At 39.0% G+C, this 22510-nt stretch overlaps 1 protein-coding gene across 2 annotated transcripts in view; it reads left to right on the top strand.

The window, feature by feature from the left end:
- Positions 1–22510, top strand: part of stim1a (stromal interaction molecule 1a) — a 178940-nt gene that overhangs the window by 119085 nt on the left and 37345 nt on the right. For both annotated transcript variants that reach the window (XM_034168378.1, XM_034168377.1), the window contains exon 7: positions 13036–13213. In XM_034168378.1, coding sequence (XP_034024269.1) covers positions 13036–13213 — 178 coding nt within the window. The remainder of the gene's footprint in view (positions 1–13035; positions 13214–22510) is intronic.

The following is a 22510-nucleotide window of genomic DNA, read 5'->3' as shown; positions in this document are numbered from 1 at the left end:
TGGCAGATGAGACACAGGTCTAAAATTAGATAAAACTGACGAGTCCAGGTGAGGTTTTTTTAAGAAGAGGTCGAACCACAGCATGTTTAAAAGCAGCTGGAACAGACCCTGATCTAAGACAAGCATTGATAAAAGTTAGGAGACCCGCTCCAACAGTATTAAAAACCCCTAAAAATCCCTAAAGAAGATACATCTGTGAGTAATATTTACCTTTTTATGTTAAACCGACCTGTTATGGTCTTCTGAAACAGTTGATAGATGTATTTTATGACTTAAAAATGGACCGATGCTAATGCATTAGCATGTCTATGGTGTTTTCAGTGTTAAAGTTAGCATTAAGGTGTTCGCATCTCAGCACGTTTGTGTGCATTTGTTTTCTGTATAATAATTAATGGTTCAGCATTTGTTGTCGTAAAAGAGTTGAATGTATTAAAAATTGTGGTTTTTAATTTATTTTTATTTATACGAGGTCTATTAGATAAGAAACCGACACTTTTTTCTTTTTTTTTTTAACTATATGGATTTGAATAACGTGCGATTACACCAATCATGCTTGAACCCTTGTGCGCATACGTGAGTTTTTTCATGCGTGTTGGTGACTTCATTTCCCTGTGGGCAGGCCTTGAGTGAGATGTGGTCCAGCCCTCTCGGCTGAATTCCTTTGTTTCACATGCTGCTCGAGACGGCGCATGTTGCTTTATGAAAGTTTTTTCTGGGCCTGTGAGGAATATCCGAGTGGACACTATTCGAGAAATTAAGCTGGTTTTCGGTGAAAAGTTTAACGGCTGATGAGAGAACCACACTTAGTATTTTAGGTTTGGACGTATCCTCACAGACAACTAATACATCGTGTACGACCTTCAGAGAGCTGCGTGTCGTCACTAGAGAGCTGCAAAAAGTTTGTACCTGAGTTTTCAGAGGTGGTGTTTGTAGTTGCCATCTGCCAAGCCGGTGTTTGCCAACCCAGACAGTGGGAATACCACCTCAACTGGCAACTTAGCCCCGCGACTGGACAGCAACAACGTCCGAGGCCCGCCCAACGTGGTGAATTCACTGAGGCCGCGCGCTGCATCATTAAAGCCGCGCGTCACGAGTGCCGCTTCCCCTAGGCCTCGTGCAGCCACCGCGGATCCATCAGCGCGGAAACACAGAGGCCGCGCGGCACCAGCGAAGTGCAGATCCATCCCGGTGACAAACAACGCAGGCTGTTAACATCGGCGATCGTCAAGCTGCCCATAAGCCGACCATGGGTCCTAAGAAGGTTCTGACAGCGGAGGAAGGTGACGATATTAAAAAATCTCTGGACTTTCTATCAGAGGAGATTTCTGTTGTGAAGCAGCAACAGAAATCAATCATGGATCTGGTGGAGGAGGTGAAGGCATTACGGCTCCAGAATGCAGAGAAAGACCGGCATCTGGTGCAGCTGGAAAATAGAGTGGCTGAATTGGAGCAGTACACCAGAATCAACGACGTCATCATCACAGGTCTTCACATCAAACCACGGTCCTACGCACGGGCGGTAACAGATGAGAGCGGAGGGGATCCCAGTGAACAGGAGGTCAGCTCTGTGGAAAAACAGGTTGTTGATTTCCTCCTATCTAAAGGTATAGAAATGGATTTAAATAACATTGAAGCGTGCCATCCTCTGCCCCGGAGAAATGATGGTGATAAACGAACCGTCATCATGAGATTCATCAACAGAAAACACAAAACAGCACTGTTAAAACAAGGAAGAAAACTGAAAGGGACAAACGTATTCATCAATGAGCATCTCACCAAACGGAATGCCGACATCGCCAGGAAAGCACGCTTCTTAAAGAAACAGGGAAAAATACAGCACACATGGACTTCAAACTGTAAAATATTCATCAAACTGAACGGATCACCAGAACAAGCAAAGGTTATGGCAATAAGGAACATCGAGGAGCTGGACAAATATGAACAATAGGTATGAAGACTCAAACACATCACAGCACCATGATGCAGACTGGAGCAACCCACTCATCCACATCATCTACACCCGGAGACAAGAGAGACATAATGACTAAGGATAATGATCCGTTTATTTCTGCCCAGGAGCTCTGTCTAGATACATTTAATTATAATAACTCTGCTAACCACCCCTTCGAATCTGAAAATGATCCTGATACCTTTTTCAGTGAGAATATTGTGAGACAGTGCAAATATTTTACAGAAGAACAATTCAAAAATTATAAAATCAATGATGAAGATTTTTCAATTATACATTTCAACAGCAGAAGTCTTTCTCGTAATCTGTCCACTATTAATGGTTGTTTGAAAACATCCAAAAAACGTTTTTCAGTTATTACAATTTCAGAAACATGGTTAAATGAGGATAATAAAGATCTGGTATATCTTGATGGTTATGAATTGTTCCTGGTTAATAGGCAGATGAGAAGGGGCGGAGGCGTTGCATTGTTTGTAAGGTCAGATTATAACTGTAAACTCATTAAAAACATGTCATTTACAGTGGACAACATCATGGAATGTGTTACCATAGAAATTACATCTATAAACTCCAAAAACATAGTTGTTAGTTGCATTTACAGAGCTCCTGGGACAAATATTGACACCTTTGAAGACATTATCTTAGGAATGTACAACAAAATCAACAGAAATAAGCATTTATTTGTCTGTGGAGATTTCAATATAGATTTTTTAAACCCTCACAATCATCCACAAATTACCTCATTTATAAACACCTTGTACTGTTTAGGACTGTTTCCAACCATCATTCATCCTAGCAGAATAACTATGGATACAACAACTCTCATTGACAATATTTTAACTAACGTTATATCCGGTAATCTTAGTGGGGGACTACTGGTCAGTGATATCAGTGATCAGTGCCAGTTTTCTCAGTCTTTGCATTGGAGGGTTGTTGTAAGTATCGAAGCAATATCAAATTCATGAGTAGAAAAGTAACACCTGAAACAATTGATAATTTAAGGGAGGATTTATCAAGTCAGAATTGGTCAGATGTTTTTGTTGATGATGTTGACAGGTCATATGATGCTTTCATTTCCACTTTTTCCAGTTTGTATAATAAACACTGTCCATTTGTTGACAAAATATATAGAAATCAATATAGCAACAAACCATGGATAACTAAGGGGCTTCAGAGGGCATGTAAAAAGAAAAACGTACTATATAAACATTTCATAAAACTACGAACTAAGGAAGCTGAAAGTAAGTATAAAACATATAAGAATAAGTTAATATCATGAGACTCAGTAAAAAAATATAATGAGTTACTTGTCAAAAATAGAAATAACATCAAAAACACATGGAACATATTAAATGAAATAGTAAAAAAGAATAGAGTAACTAGAGATTATCCTTCATTTTTTCAGAGTAACAACTACATCACGATTGATAACGACGAGTCTATTGCTGAACACTTTAATGAATAGTTCGTTAATGTGGGTAAAAATCTTGCCAGTAAAATTGACTCATCAACTAATAACTTCTGGGTAAATAATTCAACGTTTAACAAATCTGTTTCAATGTTCATTGGTGGTACTCATGAAAGGGAAATACTTGATCTGGTTCATGGTTCAAAAAGTAAGAAATCGACTGATTTTAATAATTTGGATATGGCTTTATTAAAAAAGTTATTGATTGTATAGTAAAACCGTTCAATTATATTTGCAATATGTCACTAAGTACGGGTAAATTTCCTTCTCAAATGAAAATAGCCAAAGTAATTCCTCTGTTTAAAACTGGTGACAAACACATTTTCTAATTATAGACCTATATCACTCCTGCCACAATTTTCCAAAATTTTGGAAAAAATATTTGCTAAAAGATTAAATGATTATTTACTGAAGCATAACATCATTTGTGAAGAACAATATGGATTCAGAAGGTCTGGAACTACATCACATGCTTTGATGGACTTTGTGGAAAGTATAGCAACTGCAATTGACAACAACAATACGCAATAGGTGTTTTTTTTTTTTTACATTACAGAAAGCGTTTGACACAATTAACCATGGAATACTATTAATTAAACTGCAGAAATATGGAATCAGAGGTCTGGCATATGAATGGATAGCTAGTTATTTACAAGGCAGATTTCAGTATGTTCAATTCAATAATACAAATTCTGAACTCAGGGATGTCACATGTGGGGTGCCGCAGGGCTCAGTGCTGGGTCCTTTGTTGTTTATAATCTATATAAATGATATAAGTTGGGTGTCGAGTGCACTGAGATGTGTCCTTTTTGCGGATGATACAACTGTGTTCTGTAGCGGTGAAAATCTTGAACAGCTTCTGGACATAGTGGAGAAAGAACTGGAAAAATTTAAGGTTTGGTTTGACGCTAATAAGTTGTCACTCAACCTTGGGAAAACTAAATGTATTATATTTGGAAATAAACAGGCACCCAAATGTAAAAATGTAACTATAAACAATAAGGAAATTGAGTTAGTAACAGAGAATAAATTTTTAGGTGTTATAATTGATAATAAACTTAGCTGGAAACCACATATAACTTATGTGAAATCAAAATTGTCAAAAACTATAGCCATTTTGTATAAAGCCAAAGACCTACTGCCACAAGAAGGGTTACTTACTTTATATCATTCTCTGATGGTACCATATATGACATATTGTGTTGAGTCATGGGGAAACACTTACAAATCAAATACCAATCCAATATTCCTTTTGCAAAAATGAGCCATACGAATCATCTGCAATAAACAATATCGTGAACCAACTCATTCTCTATTTGTGTCTTTAAATTTATTAAAATTCATAGATTTGGTCGATTACATTACAATTCAAACTTTATTTCGAGCGAAAAACCAAGCCTTACCGAGACATGTCCAGAGTCTGTTCCGATTGAGGGAATCCAGATATAGTTTAAGAGGTTGTGCAATTTTTATGAAACCACCAGTAAGAACAAATGTAAAGGGTTTTTGTGTGTCTGTGGTTGGGGTGAGGAAATGGAACAAATGTTCAACAGAGGTTAGAATGAGTAGTACCTTAGTAAGATTTAAGAAACTACTCAAAAAGAACATCATGTCTAAGTATCATAAAGAAGCAAATATAATTTGATTTATGGAATGTTCAATTTATAAGTGGGACTTATTGTATATTTGAATGTGTGGGTATGTATATGCGTATGTAGATATATAGATATGGGTAGGTGTATATGTATATAAGTGACTGTGTATATGTATGTATATATTTATGTTTGTAAAGTATATACGTATGTATATAGGTATATATGGCACAGCCCAAGCAGAGGGTCACCCCCAAGAGCCTGGTCTACTTGAGGTTTCTTCCTTATAGGGAGTTTTTCCTCACCACAGTTGCCTAGTGCTCGCTCTGGGGGTTGGTAAGGTTAGTCCTTACTGGCGTAAAGTGCCTTGATTCGACTTTCTTGTGATCTGGTACTATATAAATATAATTATAAGTGAATAGTATATTGATGTGTATGTCTGTTTGTCGACATGTAGTAGTGAATTTGTATTTATGTAAATATGACTGATTAGAATTGTTGGACTTGTACTAGCAGGGGTGGGCACTAATAAGCTTTGCTTCAGCCCACACCCTTTCGGACTCACTAGTTTTGTCTGTGTTTTTTTGTGGAATTGTTAATTTTTTTCTATTTGAATATTTTGTGTGCCGAATAAAAAACTTTCACATTTGTCACTTGTCAGATTATGGGGTTTTTCTGTCACTGTAAGGACTTCCCACGGAGCGGGACGTCGCGCAGCGCTTCCAGGCGCCGTCGTCGGCCTGTTTCGACCTGAAAACATCCTAATTTAAGGCTTAATTCACCCAGGACGTCGTGAGAGAACAGAGAAGATTCAGAAGAGGCCGGCATGAGGACTTTATGCGGATATTCCACTGTTTAAGGACATTTCTTAATGAAAGACGTGCTCGCAAATTCGCCGAGTCGTCTCGGAAAGGACTCGGCGAATTTGCGCGCATCTTTGTGAATCTGTGTGCGCCGCGACAGGAAAAACACCTCCGTGTTGAAAACCATTTGGAAAATTCAGGCGGCTTTTGATGGTTTTCATCAAGTGAGTAACTGAGAAATTGTTTAACAGCTTGGGCATGTTCCAACTTGCCCGTTAAGGTTTCCAACGGAGGTGTTTTTCCTGTCGCGACCCCCCGCGGTTGGGTCCGGCCCGACATGCGACTCTGCCCGCACGAATGAACTCCTCATGCCAACTTCTTCTGAAAGTTCTCTGTTCTCTGACGACTTACTGGGTCAACAGAGCCTGAAATGTGGACGTTTTCAACTTGAAACGGCGAGACACTGCCGCCTCGAAGCACAGATCGCCATCAGGCGCCGTGGGCCATCCTTAAAACGACACTACCAGAACAAAATCTCTCATCAGCCGTTAAAATTTTTACCGAAAACCAGCTGAATTTATCGAATGGTGTCCACTCAGTTGTGCCTTACAGTTTTGAAAAAATTTTGTTCAAACAAAGCAGCAGTCTCTGAGCCATTCCTAAACAATGAAAAAATCGACGAGAGGGTGGGCGACTCCTCACTCAAAGACTGCCCACAGGCGAATGACGTAACCGACAGGCATGAAAAAACTCTTGCATGCCCACGAGGGTTCAAGCATGTCTGATGTAATCACACGTGATTCAAATCCATATGGTTTTTTAAAAAAATAAGGTCGGATACTTTTCTAACAGACCTCGTATATTAATAATAGCAACACAACAATAACAGTAATAAAAACTAATATTGCTACAGTACAATTTTAGAGAAAGAGACAAAAAGAACCTGAAAAACGAAACAAAACAGAAAAGATAAAACCAACTAACAATGAACATAAATAAATAAATCTAGAAATAAATGTTTCCTGTGAACACCGAGTGACTCTTACACCTCCACTTCATCCCTGTTTTATTTAAATTGAATGACAATTTGTTTCGGTCAAACCATATTTTCAAATTGTGTATTTAAGCGATTTCCACCAGAACGATCTGCAGAGCTAGAAAACTGCTGGTTCCTAGTAAGAACGGAATTCTACTGGAATGAATTTGAATAAGGAAAGTTGTTTTTTTTTCTCACCAAAATGGATGCTGCACTCACTGCAGTTTATTGCCTGGAAAAGCCCCAGATTGCATTTCAGAGCTTCTAGAATTCAAGCATTTTCATGCGGGTGGTGTTTTTTTTGGGGGGGGGGGGGGTTAATTTTGGTTTTCAGCTTTTTTTGTTTTTCACCACTTTTCTCCCTGAGTATGTCAGTCGTGAGTTACTTTTCTGTGGATTAAAGTCACTAACAGGGACTCCTGCCTTGTTGCGAGAAAGAAACGAGAATCATCCTCCGTTCTGTTCACCCAGCTCCAATTGCTGCGTGGCTCTCTGCCAAGTCTAGTTTGAACGAAAGAGTCCAGTTGGTATTAATAACTTCAAAGTGAAACGCCGTTTACGGGTGATTCTTTATCTACGGGCACTATTGGCCTTGTAAATGTAATTTCCACCACACCATTGCTTTACAATGTATAGCGCCTTGGGGCATCTGTTTGTTGTGATTTGGTGCTATGATGTTACTGTTTATCTCCATAGAAACTACCCACACAATCTTTCATACAAACTTTTTAAAGGGACATTATTGTTGTGGTGGAAATTACGGCAATAGTGTGGGACAACTACATTTTGTTTAAAAAAAAAAAAAAATCACAACAGTTGTATGATATTGAATACCCCAATTATGTTTTGATTATTTTACTGATATTTTATTCAGAGATATTTTAAAACATTAGAAAAAACGTTTGTTTACTATTCATTTTTATCATTGAAGATCATAAGTCTGGGTGTGGGACAAGCACAAAACAGCAATATTTGCATGTAATGATGCTGAAATAAGGTGAAAAAGTCATCATAGACTACTAGGACAAATTTCTTACCACACTTTCATTGTAAAGATAACTATAAAAGTTTGAAATTTCCCCTTTTTTCTTTTTTTCATAAAATATGATCAAGGGACATAAAAGTGCCCGTAGTCTAAGAATCACCCTTACATCAAATGACACCTCTTCAAACATTGTAATACAAACTGCAACCGATCAAAATGTTTTTTTTTCCTCCCAAAATGAGACGTCCTGCGCTGACGTGCAGCAGCCGGCTGAACTCAGGTCAGAGGTATAGTGTGACTTTCATGCCAAAATGTCTGAAAGGAAATGCTTTTGACAAAAACTACAGATTTTATTTTTATTTAAGTCCAGAGATCAAGTATCCAGTGACCAACTTAAAATGTTGTTGACATAGAAACCTGTAAAGCCTACTTTTAGTACACAGAAAATTCTCAAGAGATATCTATAAGGAATCGGATCGATAAGAGGAATCGATAATGGCATCGATATCGATAAAATCTTATAATACCCATCCCTAATGTGGACTGTGGGAGAAGTTCTGCAGCATGCTGCGCTGCAGACGCGAGTGTTTGTAGGAGAGACCGGGGCCGTTTGCCCTCTGAACATTTTTAAATTTATAACTCTCTGAAACACTATTTCCTGCATTTTGAGGGCCAAATTTTTTGAAGTAAAGCCAGTTTTTTTTTTTTTATCTTTTACAGCCTTACTTTAAAGCCAAAAGAAACAGTTAAGGCATCAGGCTAAAACAGGGAAGAATGTACACTGACATCATGGTAACATGGCTAACATTATAAATGGTAAATGGACTGCATTTATATAGTTCTTTTCCATCTGCATCAGACACTCAAAGCACTTTACGCATCAGTGCCTCACATTTGCCCCAATGTCAGGCTGCTGCCATGCATTTTGCTCACTACACACCGGGAGCAACTAGGGGATTAAGGACCTTGCCCACGGACCCTTAGTGATTTTTCCATTCAGGCTGGGATTTGAACTGAGGATCCTCTGGCCACAAGCCCAACACTTAACCACTAGACCATCACCTCCCCTGGCTTAAAGTGGTATAGAGGAGGATTTTCTTTCATCAACATTAAATCTCATCTTGCATCTCAGGTGTACCTTCTGGCAAATTGTAGCTGAACTTTCAGGTCTTCTTTTTATAAAATCTTCCTCTGTGCCACTTCATCATAAAGCTGTATAACTGGTGATACAAAATGCAAAATATGCACTATGCACAATTTCTCCAATCACAGCCAGAGAAGCCCATAACTTCTTCTGGGTTGTCTGGTTGTCTTGGTGTCTTTCCTTACTCTTCTCCTTCTTGCACAGTCACTCAGTTTTTGAGAACTGTCTACTCCACAGATTTGTTTGCATTGTTTGGATTTCTTCATAACTGATGTAAATAAAGTTCAAGACATTCAGTATCTTGGAAATGTTGATGTATCCATCCCCTGAATTCCCCTAATTAACTTATATCAAGTTGTAGAGATTTGGTTTCAGTTTGTAATTTTAGAATTTTTTAGATTGAGAAGCCTGATTTACTTTTTATATTTGAAATGCCACAAACAAATTAAAATGCTTGAAATACCAAGGGGCTGAATACTTTGAAAGCCACTATACATCATTTCAACTGGATTCATCATTACCCTGACAAAAACTGTAATTAACATAAGACACCCTTGTTTTGGAAGATGTCTGGAAATTCTTTAATTATGGAAAAGATGGAATGTTTATAAAGAAGTCCCTCTGAGCGTGTTCACTAAGCTGGGCATCAAAATGTAACAGCAACAGTGGAGAAAAAAAAATCTTCAAAACAAGTGGAACATGTATTTATTTTTAAGTATGCACCACTAGGGTCTTGAGAATGTAGTTTGTTTGTTTTTTAACAATCTTTATTCTCTGAATAAAATCCTGGTCGCTCTTTTGCATGAAAAGGCCAAAAAACTGGGATATTTTGCCAAAATTATGATCCCTGCCCCACAAACGTGTCTTTATTCATAGATGATCAAAAAACACATTTCCAAATAGGTATGGAACTATGCTAACTTCCTGCACAGTTTCATTGATGCCAGTTGTTGCACCATGCAGCAGTGTGGGAAACAGTGTGTTCCATTTTTTTTTTTTTTTTTTTTTTTAACGGGTCCATTATTTCACTTGCTGTAAAAACAAAACCAGAAGAAAGAAGAAAAACCTGTGTTTGAAACATACCTTCTGTAGTGCCCAAGCCTCATGCAAAAGGTTTTGCTGGAAGGGATATAGTTTTATGTAGAGAATGTGTTGAAATATCTGTGATGGACGGACACTGTGGGACAATGTGCATGTGATGGACAGAGACTATGGGACATATAGACCATCAAAAATGATCAGTGAACTTATAGACCACATATTTTACAGTAACAACTTTATTAAGGGTAAATTGCCAACAAACAAACTTATACAAAATTGAACTGCAAAAACAGCTTTTAAAAGCTGAAAATGTCATAGTGCTCTATTTCTACACGTCAGAGTTCACAGCAGTATCCGTTGTCTCTTCAGCATTCCGTTCATGATGAAAATCCACTTAATGTTCCACCAAGACAAAAAAAAAAGGTTACACTGTGTGGACTCCATGTAGACAAAACGCCAATGTAATATAAAACTTATGCAGATATGCGTAAACCATAGACTATATATACGGCCTAAACCAGTATCCATTTGGACGGGGCGAGGCCTTGCTACAGCTTACACGCTCTCTATGACATGGATGTTGACGTCTGTCATGCTCCATCTGCCAAGCAAAGGATAGTGCTGACAGTGGAAATGCAAACCAAGCCATGCTGAACCATTCTGACCTATACTGTACCGTGCCATTCCCACCCAGCCCACTCGATGGAAACGAGGCATAAGTTACCAAAGAACTTTTTCAGATACTAGGTCAAAATTGTTATTAGACTAATAAAAACAAAAAGCGGTAATGCAGACTTTATAACATTAGGTTCAGAAGAGTTGGATATTAGGCTTCAATTCTAACATAAACCCAAGACTAGCTTACTCCTGGTCGGAGGGTCCAGTTCCTAGTGGGAGCGAGTCTTCAGCCAACTGCCTGGATGGTAGAATGGTCCTCCAATCTCCCATCAAAATTCTCCAATTGATCACAGGAGATGGCTTGAACTGTCTGTTCACAGGCGACCTGAATTTGGGGTCCTGGTTTGACCTCTCTAGCAGCTAGTCGTTATGATCTGCAGAGGGCAGAAATTCACACGATACATAAAAACACAAGTAGGGAAAAAGAGTTGAATATTACGATTTCCGAAGAGGAATGGTATCACGTGTGTAACTCATCACACATCCACAAATTCACTTACATGGAGAGAATTTAATTGGAAAAATTTAACACCTTTTTTATTACACCAAGTTTAAAAAGCAAACAATTATTGAAACGGCAAACATGCTGGAAGTAATGTGGTCAAATAAATGCAAACAATACACGTCTTCTGGTGTTGCCCCAAAATAGAATCGTTTTGGTATAATGTGAACGCTGTGATAAATGATGTGCTTGGATATACAGTAGGATTACCAAGGAGTACTCCACCCTGTATTTGGGAAATATAGGTAAAGTTGTACTGAAAGAGGACAATTATCTGGTAAAAATTCTTCTCACGGCTGGCAGGAAGGCCATAACAAGAAAGTGGCTTGCTTCAGACCCACCTAGACAAAAAGAATGGTTAGATATAGTACAGGAAATATGTGTGATATTTAAGATTTAAAAAGATTTTAATAGGAAATGGTGCAAATTGTGTAAACAAAGACATCAACATTTAAATGGAAACTTTTTTCTTCACTTATCTAAATGAAAATGTTAACTGAAACTGTAACCCCCCCCCCATTCTTTGTGAGCTGATCCCATACTGTTTGATTGCTATTCTCTGTGCATGCTTTTGAAAAATAAAAAAAAAAGGAAATTGAAGTCCAAGACATATTAGTGACTTGAAAATGTTTATGTATTCGCCTGACTTATCTAAAACAACTGCCTATAAACGCGATAACTTGTATTAAAAAACAATTAGCCCTTTTACTTATGAGCTCTGAAAATAGTTATTGTGTATAAAAGTTTGTCCAGATTTTTAGCATTTGCAAGATCACAGAAATTAATGCAAAATAATCAATTTACCGCATTTTTGCATTGCTGCATATTTTCTTCTTTCAAGCATATATTCTATATAACGCGTACACAGACTATCCTTCATTCACAGCCACTGTTGTGCTGTCACACACGTTTATCAGACAATAAGACATCTAAATTTCTCTCTCTCTCACACTCACTCACTCACTGTGTAAAGGAGCAAAAAGGAAAAGCTTCATTTTAATGCTGCATTCATTATGACTCTGTGATTAGTCCTCCTTTTTTTAATACAGTTGTCAGATGTAACGTTTAGTCATTGTGGGCATGAATGAGTGTATGTAAACCTCTGACCACAGCTGTAGATGCAGCTTTTGGCACCACCTCTTCAAAGTCTGAATGCTTATTACATTTTTTATGCTTTTTCTTATGCACTGAGAGAATAATTTCCTTGTTAGAAATCCCATTCTGAAATACAATTTCACCACTTCATATAAATAATACATTTTGCAGAGGCGGTCATGTGCACTTAGTCGTTTACTTTTCCTTTAATCTTGAAATTATTTCACTCTCAACATATTGCCAAAGTGGTATATCAACTTCATTGTTTATATTTACACTTTATTCCTGAAATGCAAAATTAGTAATAATAAAAACCTCAATATCGCCCTGCTAGTCTGCCATAAAAATGTATAAAGTGGTTTTTCAAATGGCAAAAAAAGTGTAAAAAAAAAAAAAAAAAAATCTGTGTAAAGCAATAGAATGAAATGTCCTTTTTGGTGAAATGATTTGAACACCATTGAACTGTTGGTCACAGTACATTTGATCATCACCATGCTGGATATTAGGCCATGCCTTTTGACCTATGACATTAGTGCAAGCATTGTAGCGACCTGAGTATTTGTGGTATTTATGACAGTGCTGTGTTCAAGTATAAACCATTGCATTGTTTATTTGTTTTATTTTTTGTGCTCACAGTTTAACAGGTTTATCTTGTCATTATGCAACTAATTGTTTGAATTGTACCTCGGTTTTTTTTATTCTTTTTTTTTTTTTCTTTCCAGTGAATAGACATAATCACTTGAAGGACTTCATGCTGGTTGTGTCAATAGTCATTGGAATGGGAGGCTGTTGGTTTGCCTACATCCAAAACAGATACTCTAAGGACCACATGAAGAAGATGATGAAGGATCTGGAGGGTCTACAGAGAGCTGAACAGAGTCTGCATGATTTACAGCAGAAGTGAGCATTTTACCCACAACCACACAACAATCCATGCTATTCAAGTATGATCCTACTGATACAGTATAACACTTACAGTTTACTTTACATTCTAATCATGAACATAGACCAGGGTATTTTTTGTTTTTTCATCTCAACACAACACAATCCAACCACTAGGAGCACTGGGGAGCCACAGTCCGGCACCCAGGGACCAACTCCAGATGTAGAAACTCTGCCTTGGTCAAAGGTAGAGAAAAGAGCAGACCCTAAATATGCGTGGGTTTTTTATTCATTTATTTATTTTTGGAGTGTGAGAGGAAACAGGATTGCCCGGAGGAAACCCATGCAGACATGGGGAGAACATGCAAACTCCACAACAGAAAGGGTGGGAAGCGATCCCACCCCGTTCTTGCTGTGAAGCACCAGTGCTAACCATAAAGGCACCATGCCGCCAAGCCAACATAAAGAAATGTTTCCATTAGAAAGAAATCATAATAAGCAGTGAATCTGAGTGTGTTGTTTACATGCAAAAACGCAATTTATACACATTTACATGTCCCAATCATCTCAGTCAGAATAGAGATTGACTGGTATATTTTGACATAGGCGCTTATCTCACAGAAAGTAAGTTAAAATCCGCTAATTCTCAGTTCCTTTCTATGGGGAGTTTGCTTGATCTCACTATGAATATATGTGTTTCCTCCCACCATTTTTTGTGTGTGTGTGTGGGGGGGGGGGGGGGGTGGTGCATATTGAGTTCATATTCCTTGTCCATCCAGCATTGTGTCAGGAAGGGCATTCAGCATAAAACTTTTGCCAAATGTATATGTTATTCCATACCAGATTGGATGAGATGGAGGCTGATGAGCCACTGTGGCAGCACTGAACAGGATCAGCCGCAAAACAGGTCATGGGAGGGGTGAAGACTGTGCTTTCATGCAAGGATGAAGTTTGCCCTGCTGAAAAAACATCTGTTTCATTTTTATGCTTATACACTTTTGCTTTTCCATGAGCTGTCTGGGAGGATGGGAGAAATATAGAGCTGTATTATACCACCTGTCAAACCTTCCTCCAAAAAGCCTTTTGTTGACGAGAGTAGGCACGTGCCATGTAGTAGTACAGTGGTGCCGAAAAACAAACCTTAACTTTTTTTAAGGTGCTTCTTCATTTTTTGGTTTCTTTAGGGGTAAAAAATAAACTGGGTGAAATTTCATGAGATTTGAAAAATATTAATCACTGCTGCCTGCCCCTGATTTTTTTGTGATGTGCGAGTGATCTTTTGAGCTATGTTCTGGATACATTAGTTCATTCGTGGTAGATTTTGTTACATCTGCCTCAGGTTGCATTTTTGAGGCATTCAATGTCACCGTAGACTTCCTCAAGGACCACTCAGAGTGGGAGGATGACCCATCATTCCAGTCGTCACAGCAGGTCCTGAATAACGTTTCTGCTATCAATGATTTTGCTGAGCAAGGAGTTGCACTTATCCAGGATTACAGTCAGATCCTAATGAAGGATGAACAGCAGCATCAATACCTGCTGCAAGTTGTTGAGTGACATCGACGTAAGTTCCCGGAGACGAAGAAAATCTGAACCAAACGCCACTCCCATTGAATGTTGGTTTTGACCAAATAGGTGGACAGTGACATGTAATACTGTTTTCTTTCTCCTGTATGGTCAGTTAAAGGAGGAAAAAATTGGTTCAATTTGTATTTCATTTGTGAACAGGTACATCACTATTACTGATTTGTGCTAATATGCTCAACCATTGCAGTTTCCACCCCACATGTGGCAGTGGTTAGAATGGTTGTTTGTCATCAAAATGAACAATTTTGTCAGGAAGCACTTTAAGAAAGTTTTTATTTTTGGCATACTGTAGAGGACCACCCTAATATAGTACTATCCATTATATACTGGTAGAATTTCTTCCCATGAAAATGTCATCCTGTGATATAGTTGATCAAGTGTTACATAATAGGCAGCTCGTGTGTCGAATAAGAATGGCAGAAGGCACAAGTCAAACTTTATACCAGGAAGAAGGGTTGAGCAGACTGTTTATTATATGATGATGCAATGAAAATTTGCTGTATCATAGATACATCAGCGTAATGCAGGAGTACGAGGTCTCTCCAAAAAGTAATGGACCTTTTTATTTTTTCAAAAACTATATGGATTTGAATCACGTGTGATTGCATCAGCCAAGCTTGAACCTTCATGCGCATGCGTGAGTTTTTTCACGCCTGTCGGTTGTCAGTCACCTGTGAGCAGGCTGATTGAGGAGTGTTACAGCCGGACTTCATCACGGCGTTGCTTTGCACCATGCGGCTCCGTCCCAACGCGCGAATTCCTGTGGTTTTGTGCCGCATTCCTCCACTCCTCTTTCCATGACAAAAACTCCTGTAACAGTGGAATGTGCCAAAAAAGTCTTGATGTCCACATCTTCTGCCATTTCTGTGGTAGTCAGACGACATCCTGGATCTACACAGCGTTCAGTTTGGAAATGATCTGCTCGTTTGAGCCTGTCGATCGGCGCTCGGAGCGCAGCGCGCCCTCCGCCATTGTGTGCCATCTTTAAACCGGCTGTAACACTCCTCAATCTGTGTGATCCCCATAAAATCGTCCCTGAAAGCCATCTGAATTTAGCAAATGGTGTCCACCTGGCTGTCTCTCACAGTTTCTGGAAAAATTTGATGCAGCAAAGCTCCAAATCATTCAGACATTTCCCTGACAATGAAAATCCGACAAGGGGGGTGGACCAGTGCTCACTCAAAACCTGCTCACAGGCGAATGACGCAACCGACAGGTGTGAAAAAACTCAAGCATGCGCACGAAGGTTCAAGCTTGGCTGATGCAATCACACATGATTCAAATCCATATAGTTTTTGAAAAAAATACAAAGGTCCGTTACTTTTTGGACAGACCTCGTATACTGCTGTAGAACCACAGAACAAGGCTATGTTTATAATGTGCATGTGCTGCCCCTCCACTGATGATAATTTAATCACAAATGCAGCAAAATAAATGCATTCATAACTTTAAAAACAAGTCACCGTGATGAGAAAAAGTAATCACACTTAAAGTTTGCAAATAATTCATGGTTCACCTGCATACTAATCCATGGGAGGCGGTGATGGGTCAGACCTGTTCAGTCACTCGAGTGATCATTTTAGACCATTATTGTAGGCAATTTCACCAACTGCCAGTGCTTAGGGTAAGCTCTGAACCTTGTAACGACACAGAAAAAATAAAAAATAAAGAAATAATAATTTGACCACTTTAGAAAGAAAACTTTGACTTGTACATTTCGGGCAACATTATAGGCGATCTGTGTTGTTCAATCACTTTTTTTTTTCTTTTTTTTTTTTGTACTTGTCCTGAAAGACGTGCGGACGGGTCCGCGTGTCGGGACGCAGCCAGCGCGGTCGGCGGCACAGGAAAAACACCTCCGTGTTGATAACCGTTTGTAAAATCCAGGCGGCTTTTGATGGCTTTCAGTGGAGTGAGTATATGAGAAATTGTTTAACAGCTGGACATGTTCCAACTTGTCCTTAAGGCTTCCAACAGAGGTGTTTTTCCTGTGGCGGAGTGTCGCGGCGGCTGCGAGCCGATTAAAAAAATCTCCTTTAACAGTGGAATATCCGGATAAAATGCTGAAACCAACTTCTTCTGAAACTTCTCTGTTCTCTCACGACGTCCTGGATCAATAGAGCCTGAAATGTGGAGGTTTTCAGCTTGAAACAGGCTGATGACGCCGCCTGAGAGCGCTGCGCGACGTCTCGCACTGTGGGAAGTCCTTAAAGCGACACTATCACCTCAAAATCTCTCATCAGCTGTTAAAATTTTCACTGAAAACCAGCTTAATTTTTCGAACCATGTCCACTTCGATGTGTTTCACAGGTTTAGAAAAAATTTTGATCAAACAAAGCGCCAGTCTCTCAGCAACTTCTCAGACAAAGGAATTCCGACGAGGGGCTGGACGACTCCTCCCACAAGGAGTGCTCACAGGCGAATGACGTCACCGACAGGCGTGGAAAAACTCACGCATGCGCACGAGGGTTCAAGCATGTCTGACGTAAAAACATATGAATGAAATCCATATAGTTTTTGAAAAAAATAAAAAGGACCTATACTTTATGGACAGACCTCATGTGTGTGTGTATATATATATATATATATATATATATATATATATATATATATATATATATATATATATATATATATATATATATAATGTACACTCAACAAAAATATAAACGCAACACTTTTGGTTTTGCTCCCATTTTGTATGAGATGAACTCAAAGATCTAAAACTTTTTCCACATACACAATATCACCATTTCCCTCAAATATTGTTCACAAACCAGTCTAAATCTGTGATAGTGAGCACTTCTCCTTTGCTGAGATAATCCATCCCACCTCACAGGTGTGCCATACCAAGATGCTGATTAGACACCATGATTAGTGCACAGGTGTGCCTTAGACTGCCCACAATAAAAGGCCACTCTGAAAGGTGCAGTTTTATCACACAGCACAATGCCACAGATGTCGCAAGATTTGAGGGAGCGTGCAATTGGCATGCTGACAGCAGGAATGTCAACCAGAGCTGTTGCTCGTGTATTGAATGTTCATTTCTCTACCATAAGCCGTCTCCAAAGGCGTTTCAGAGAATTTGGCAGTACATCCAACAAGCCTCACAACCGCAGACCACATGTAACCACACCAGCCCAGGACCTCCACATCCAGCATGTTTACCTCCAAGATCGTCTGAGACCAGCCACTCGGACAGCTGCTGAAACAGTCGGTTTGCATAACCAAAGAATTTCTGCACAAACTGTCAGAAACCGTCTCAGGGAAGCTCATCTGCATGCTCATCGTCCTCATCGGGGTCTCGACCTGACTCCAGTTTGTCGTCGTAACCGACTTGAGTGGGCAAATGCTCACATTTGCTCAGGGGCGGTCCTGGAGGTGGGCCGACCGGGCGGGGGGGGCGGCACGAGCGTGCGTCCTGACGGGGGAGTTCATGGTTACGTTACGGCACAGCGGCCCCCCCCATCTTACCTCTCGCGTTAGGTGAGCAACGCTGCACAGTGCAGAGTTTGTGCAGAAGTGTTGCATTTATATTTTTGTTGAGTGTATGTATGTATGTATGTATAAAACACATTTTACTGAGTGGAGCATTCAAAACGTGTCTGTAAAACACAGTTTATTCACGCAGTTGGATTTAATTCATTATGATTAGCTTGTACCCTGTGCCAAGCTGAGTGTGCACAGAGAGCGCAAAACTGAGAATGACACTGACTTATACATTTGCCACTGGTTCTCAGCCCAGTCCTTAAGGACCACCTAACCTACACATTTTTCATATCTGCCTGCTTGTTTTTTTTTTTGTTTTGTTTTGTTTGTTTGTTTGTTTTTGCCATTCCATTTGAGAAGAAAAGGTTACATTGGTGACATTAATAACAGAAGTATGTAGCCAGGCTGCTATGCAACTTCTTCAGCACGTCTGACCTTCATTTCCCACTGAAAAAATAAATCTGCTAGAAACAGCAACACAATGTATAATCTTGTTAATTAAGACATTGTTGCCATTAAAGAATATTGAATAGAATGTGCTGGAGCTGTGTAAATCTAATTTTATCGTTAACCACTATCAATACAGTTAATGGCACTTTGTGTGGAAGTGTGGAGTGTGGAATCTGCCAGCTGTGCATTCACTAATGTTTCCAATAGAAAAAAAAGAAGGCATCTTTTATTCTCAATTATAGAAATGTGATTTAAATCTATATCCTTCCCTCAGTGTATTGGAGTATTTCTCTTCAGTATTCATGCATCTTTTGTGCCTTATGAAAGTATACAGTCTATATCAATAATGTCACAGCTTTTAAATTGTAAAGACTAAGACCCAATCTCAGTTCTCTTTTGTACCCCTACCCCAGTGCCTACCCCTTTAAAACAAGGGGTAAGGCAAATGGGTATGCCTTGAGCCCTTTGAATTGAGACACTCCTCCGCCTTACGGGGAAAAAAAACTGCCCGGTTCATGAGTTTGACGTAATCATGTTGTCGCTTAAACTGCCGTCTTCACTGTGCAGTAGCCTGTTTGCTCTTTTTATTTTCTTGCCTTTCTGTGTAAATGCAAAGAAATATAAGAAGTCGCGGGTTTCTTTGATGCATCGCAATCATATCGGAGAATTTTGTGGTATTAATAATGAATTTAATTCATTTGTAATTAATAATTAATTAATGTTAATACTACTAATTAATAATTAATCATTAACATAGTATTAGTTAATATTGTTAATTGATTAATCATTAATTGATTGATTCAAAGTAATTAATTAATTAATAATTAAAATAAACACTTGAAATATATCAGTCTGTGTGGAATGAATGTATATATTGTACATATTTCACTTTTTCAATAGAATTATTGAAATCAACTTTTTCTTGATATTCTAATTATATGACCAGTACCTATGTATGTTATGGGCTGCATTTAGTTCTGTTAACCCTATATTTCTTTTTCAAATTCTCCCATTTTTGCATCCAGCACTATTTCCTTTAGAATTTTCCTTGACAAATGATAGCAGTCTATTAGGACGTCAGGTTATGTGTTACACATATACATGTGTATATATTTTCCAGCTTACTCCCATTGGTGAAACTTCTCATTTTCTGCCTGAAAGCTTATTAAGAGACGAGTATGGTCAGGGCTCCCTGTTTGTTTACAAAATACACAGGTGTTACAGACCTTGAAATCCAACAGCAGGGATTGATATTATCCAAAGATTTCTGAACATACAAATTAACGTGCTTATCTTTTATCATGATTTTCTCCGTTGTGAGAAATAAAAGTGTCTTATCCTAGCGTTTGTATGTGCATTGTAACGCCTCAGCACACAAGCGAAGTTACGATATTCGTCAGAATGACCATATACGCAGCATGCATCCAGCAGCATACACGTTGCTAAACAGTGTCATTTGTAATGAAAGCCACTTAACATTTGTGCAGCTTTTTTGGCACCATGTTTGTTTCCTTGGAGACAGCAGTAAGCTCTTTCTGCCCCTCTTAATGGAATGTGCATCCAGATTCACTCAGTTTGAAGGGGTTTGTAGCCCTCTGCCTACCCCTCCACCTCGCTCCAAAAAGAGAATTGAGACACCCCTCTGTCTGTTGTGCCCACTCAAAAGGGAGGGGAAGGGGTAAGGGGAAGGGCCGAGGGGTAGAATTGAGATTCAGCCTAAAAATACATGTCATGAGTAGAATGTAAAATGGTCTCTACAAGGTACCACAATAGAAGCACTTCATTTGTATCTATTTTAGCTAAATGTAATCAACATGGAGAACTATGAAACAGCAGCCTTTTCAAATTAAGTAATCCCACAGTGTTTGTTCAGGAGACACTCACTTTTGGATCAGTTTATGTAAAACTTGAGCCTGAGGTAGAGAATATCACACAGTCAGTCATTTTTGTCAAACAAACAGGAGTGCATGAAAAGACCCTGTGACCAAAAACTGCAGAGTGCAGCAAGCCCTTGTTTGTACATAGATGTAGCACAAGGCAATCTGAAAAGGGTGCATGAATATGGAGCTAAATCAAGGCCAAACATTTTGTAATCTGAAAATAAAAAGATTGAAAAAATAAATTTAGAAACTGAAAATTCAATGTTTGTTCTTGAATTTTATAATCATTTGAAAAGTATTATCAAAATAAAAATAAATGTAAGATATATATTTTTCAGTTTAAATAAATTTTTGATTCAGCTCTGTAATTTTTTTGATCAAATCATTTTTTTTTTCATTCATATGTCTTTTGTTCACCTTCAGATCTTTTTTTTTTCACTTTCAGATCTTATTTTTTCAGTTTCAAACTTTTGGCCCCGTTCTGGCGTGGGAGGGCGTGGCTTCGATTGAGAGTAGCGTGGAATTGTGAGTGACAGGAGAGCAATCAGTCCTCACATGATGTTGCTTTCAGGAAACGTGGGTACTTTGATAGATAATGACAACACTTTCTCTCCGCTATATTGTCTTGATACCTGTAAATAAAGTGATGCTAAAGATGTCTATTACAAGTAATTCTAGACCACTCTTGGTCATTTTTGATGTTTAAAAACTGGAAAATATGCAAGATTGTAAAGTTTAACACCTATACCTAAAAACCGATATGTCCCAAACCCACACAAGACTGTGAACGCAGCGCAGCATCTCCGCATCAAAATGAGGCAGGTCGCTTATTTTACAGGCTGCAGCGGAGTGTTACGAGCTTTCTAAGTGACACACAGAGAGACCTGGCTCGGCAGATCTGAAGGAAGCTTTAATATGGCCACAATCAAGCAGACTGCCGGTAAATCCAAATCCAAAGCCGCACGGAAAAGCGCTCCGGCTACCGTCGGTGTGAAGAAGCCTCGCCGTTACAGAACACCGGCACTGTGGCACTCCGCCGCTGTGAGAAATCCACTGAGCTGCTGATCCACAAGCTGCCCTTCCAGCACCTGGTGAGAAATCGCTCAGGACTTCAAGACCGACCTCCGCTTTCAGAGCTCCACTGTGATGCTCTGCAGGAGGCCGGCGAGACTGACCTGGTCGGCAGCTTGTGGATCAGCAGCTCGGTGGATTTCTGGTAGCGCCACAGTGCCGGGCCTGTAAACGGGGGGCTTCTTCACACCGCCGGTAGCCGGAGCGCTCTTCCAGGTGGCTTTGGATTTGGATTTACGGGCGGTCAACTTTGTTATATCGTCATTAAATTCAATATCCGGTACAACGTACAGATCCACTGAACCAACTGCTACACAACGATCACAATAAACAGCTTTATCTTGAGGGTTTAAAACCTCGTAATAAGCTTTCATTCTCTCTATTTTCTTTCACGCGCCAGCCGCGTAGTAAATAAACGATGGAGACGGGAGCAGAGTCATTATCTATCAAAGGACCCACGTTTCCTGAAAGCAACATCATGTGAGGACTGATTGCTCTCCTGTCACTCACAATTCCATGCCCCTCTCAACCGAAGCCACGCCCTCCCACGCCAGAACGGGGCCAAAAGTTTGAAACTGAAAAAATAAGATCTGAAAGTGAAAAAAAGATCGGAAGGTGAAAGAAAGAAATATGAATGAAAAAAAATAATTTGATCAAAAAAACTTAGAGCTGAATCAAACATTTATTTAAACTGAAAAATATATATCTTACACTTATTTTTATTTTGATAATACTTTTTAAATGATTATAAAATTCAAGAACAAACATTGAATTTTCAGTTTCAAAATTTATTTTTTCAATCTTTTTTATTTTCAGATTACAAAACTTTAATTTTCAG

Source organism: Thalassophryne amazonica, chromosome 4 (assembly GCF_902500255.1).
Source record: "Thalassophryne amazonica chromosome 4, fThaAma1.1, whole genome shotgun sequence".
In the NCBI taxonomy this organism is placed as follows: domain Eukaryota; kingdom Metazoa; phylum Chordata; class Actinopteri; order Batrachoidiformes; family Batrachoididae; genus Thalassophryne; species Thalassophryne amazonica.
This window is presented reverse-complemented; position numbering and strand designations above follow the sequence as displayed.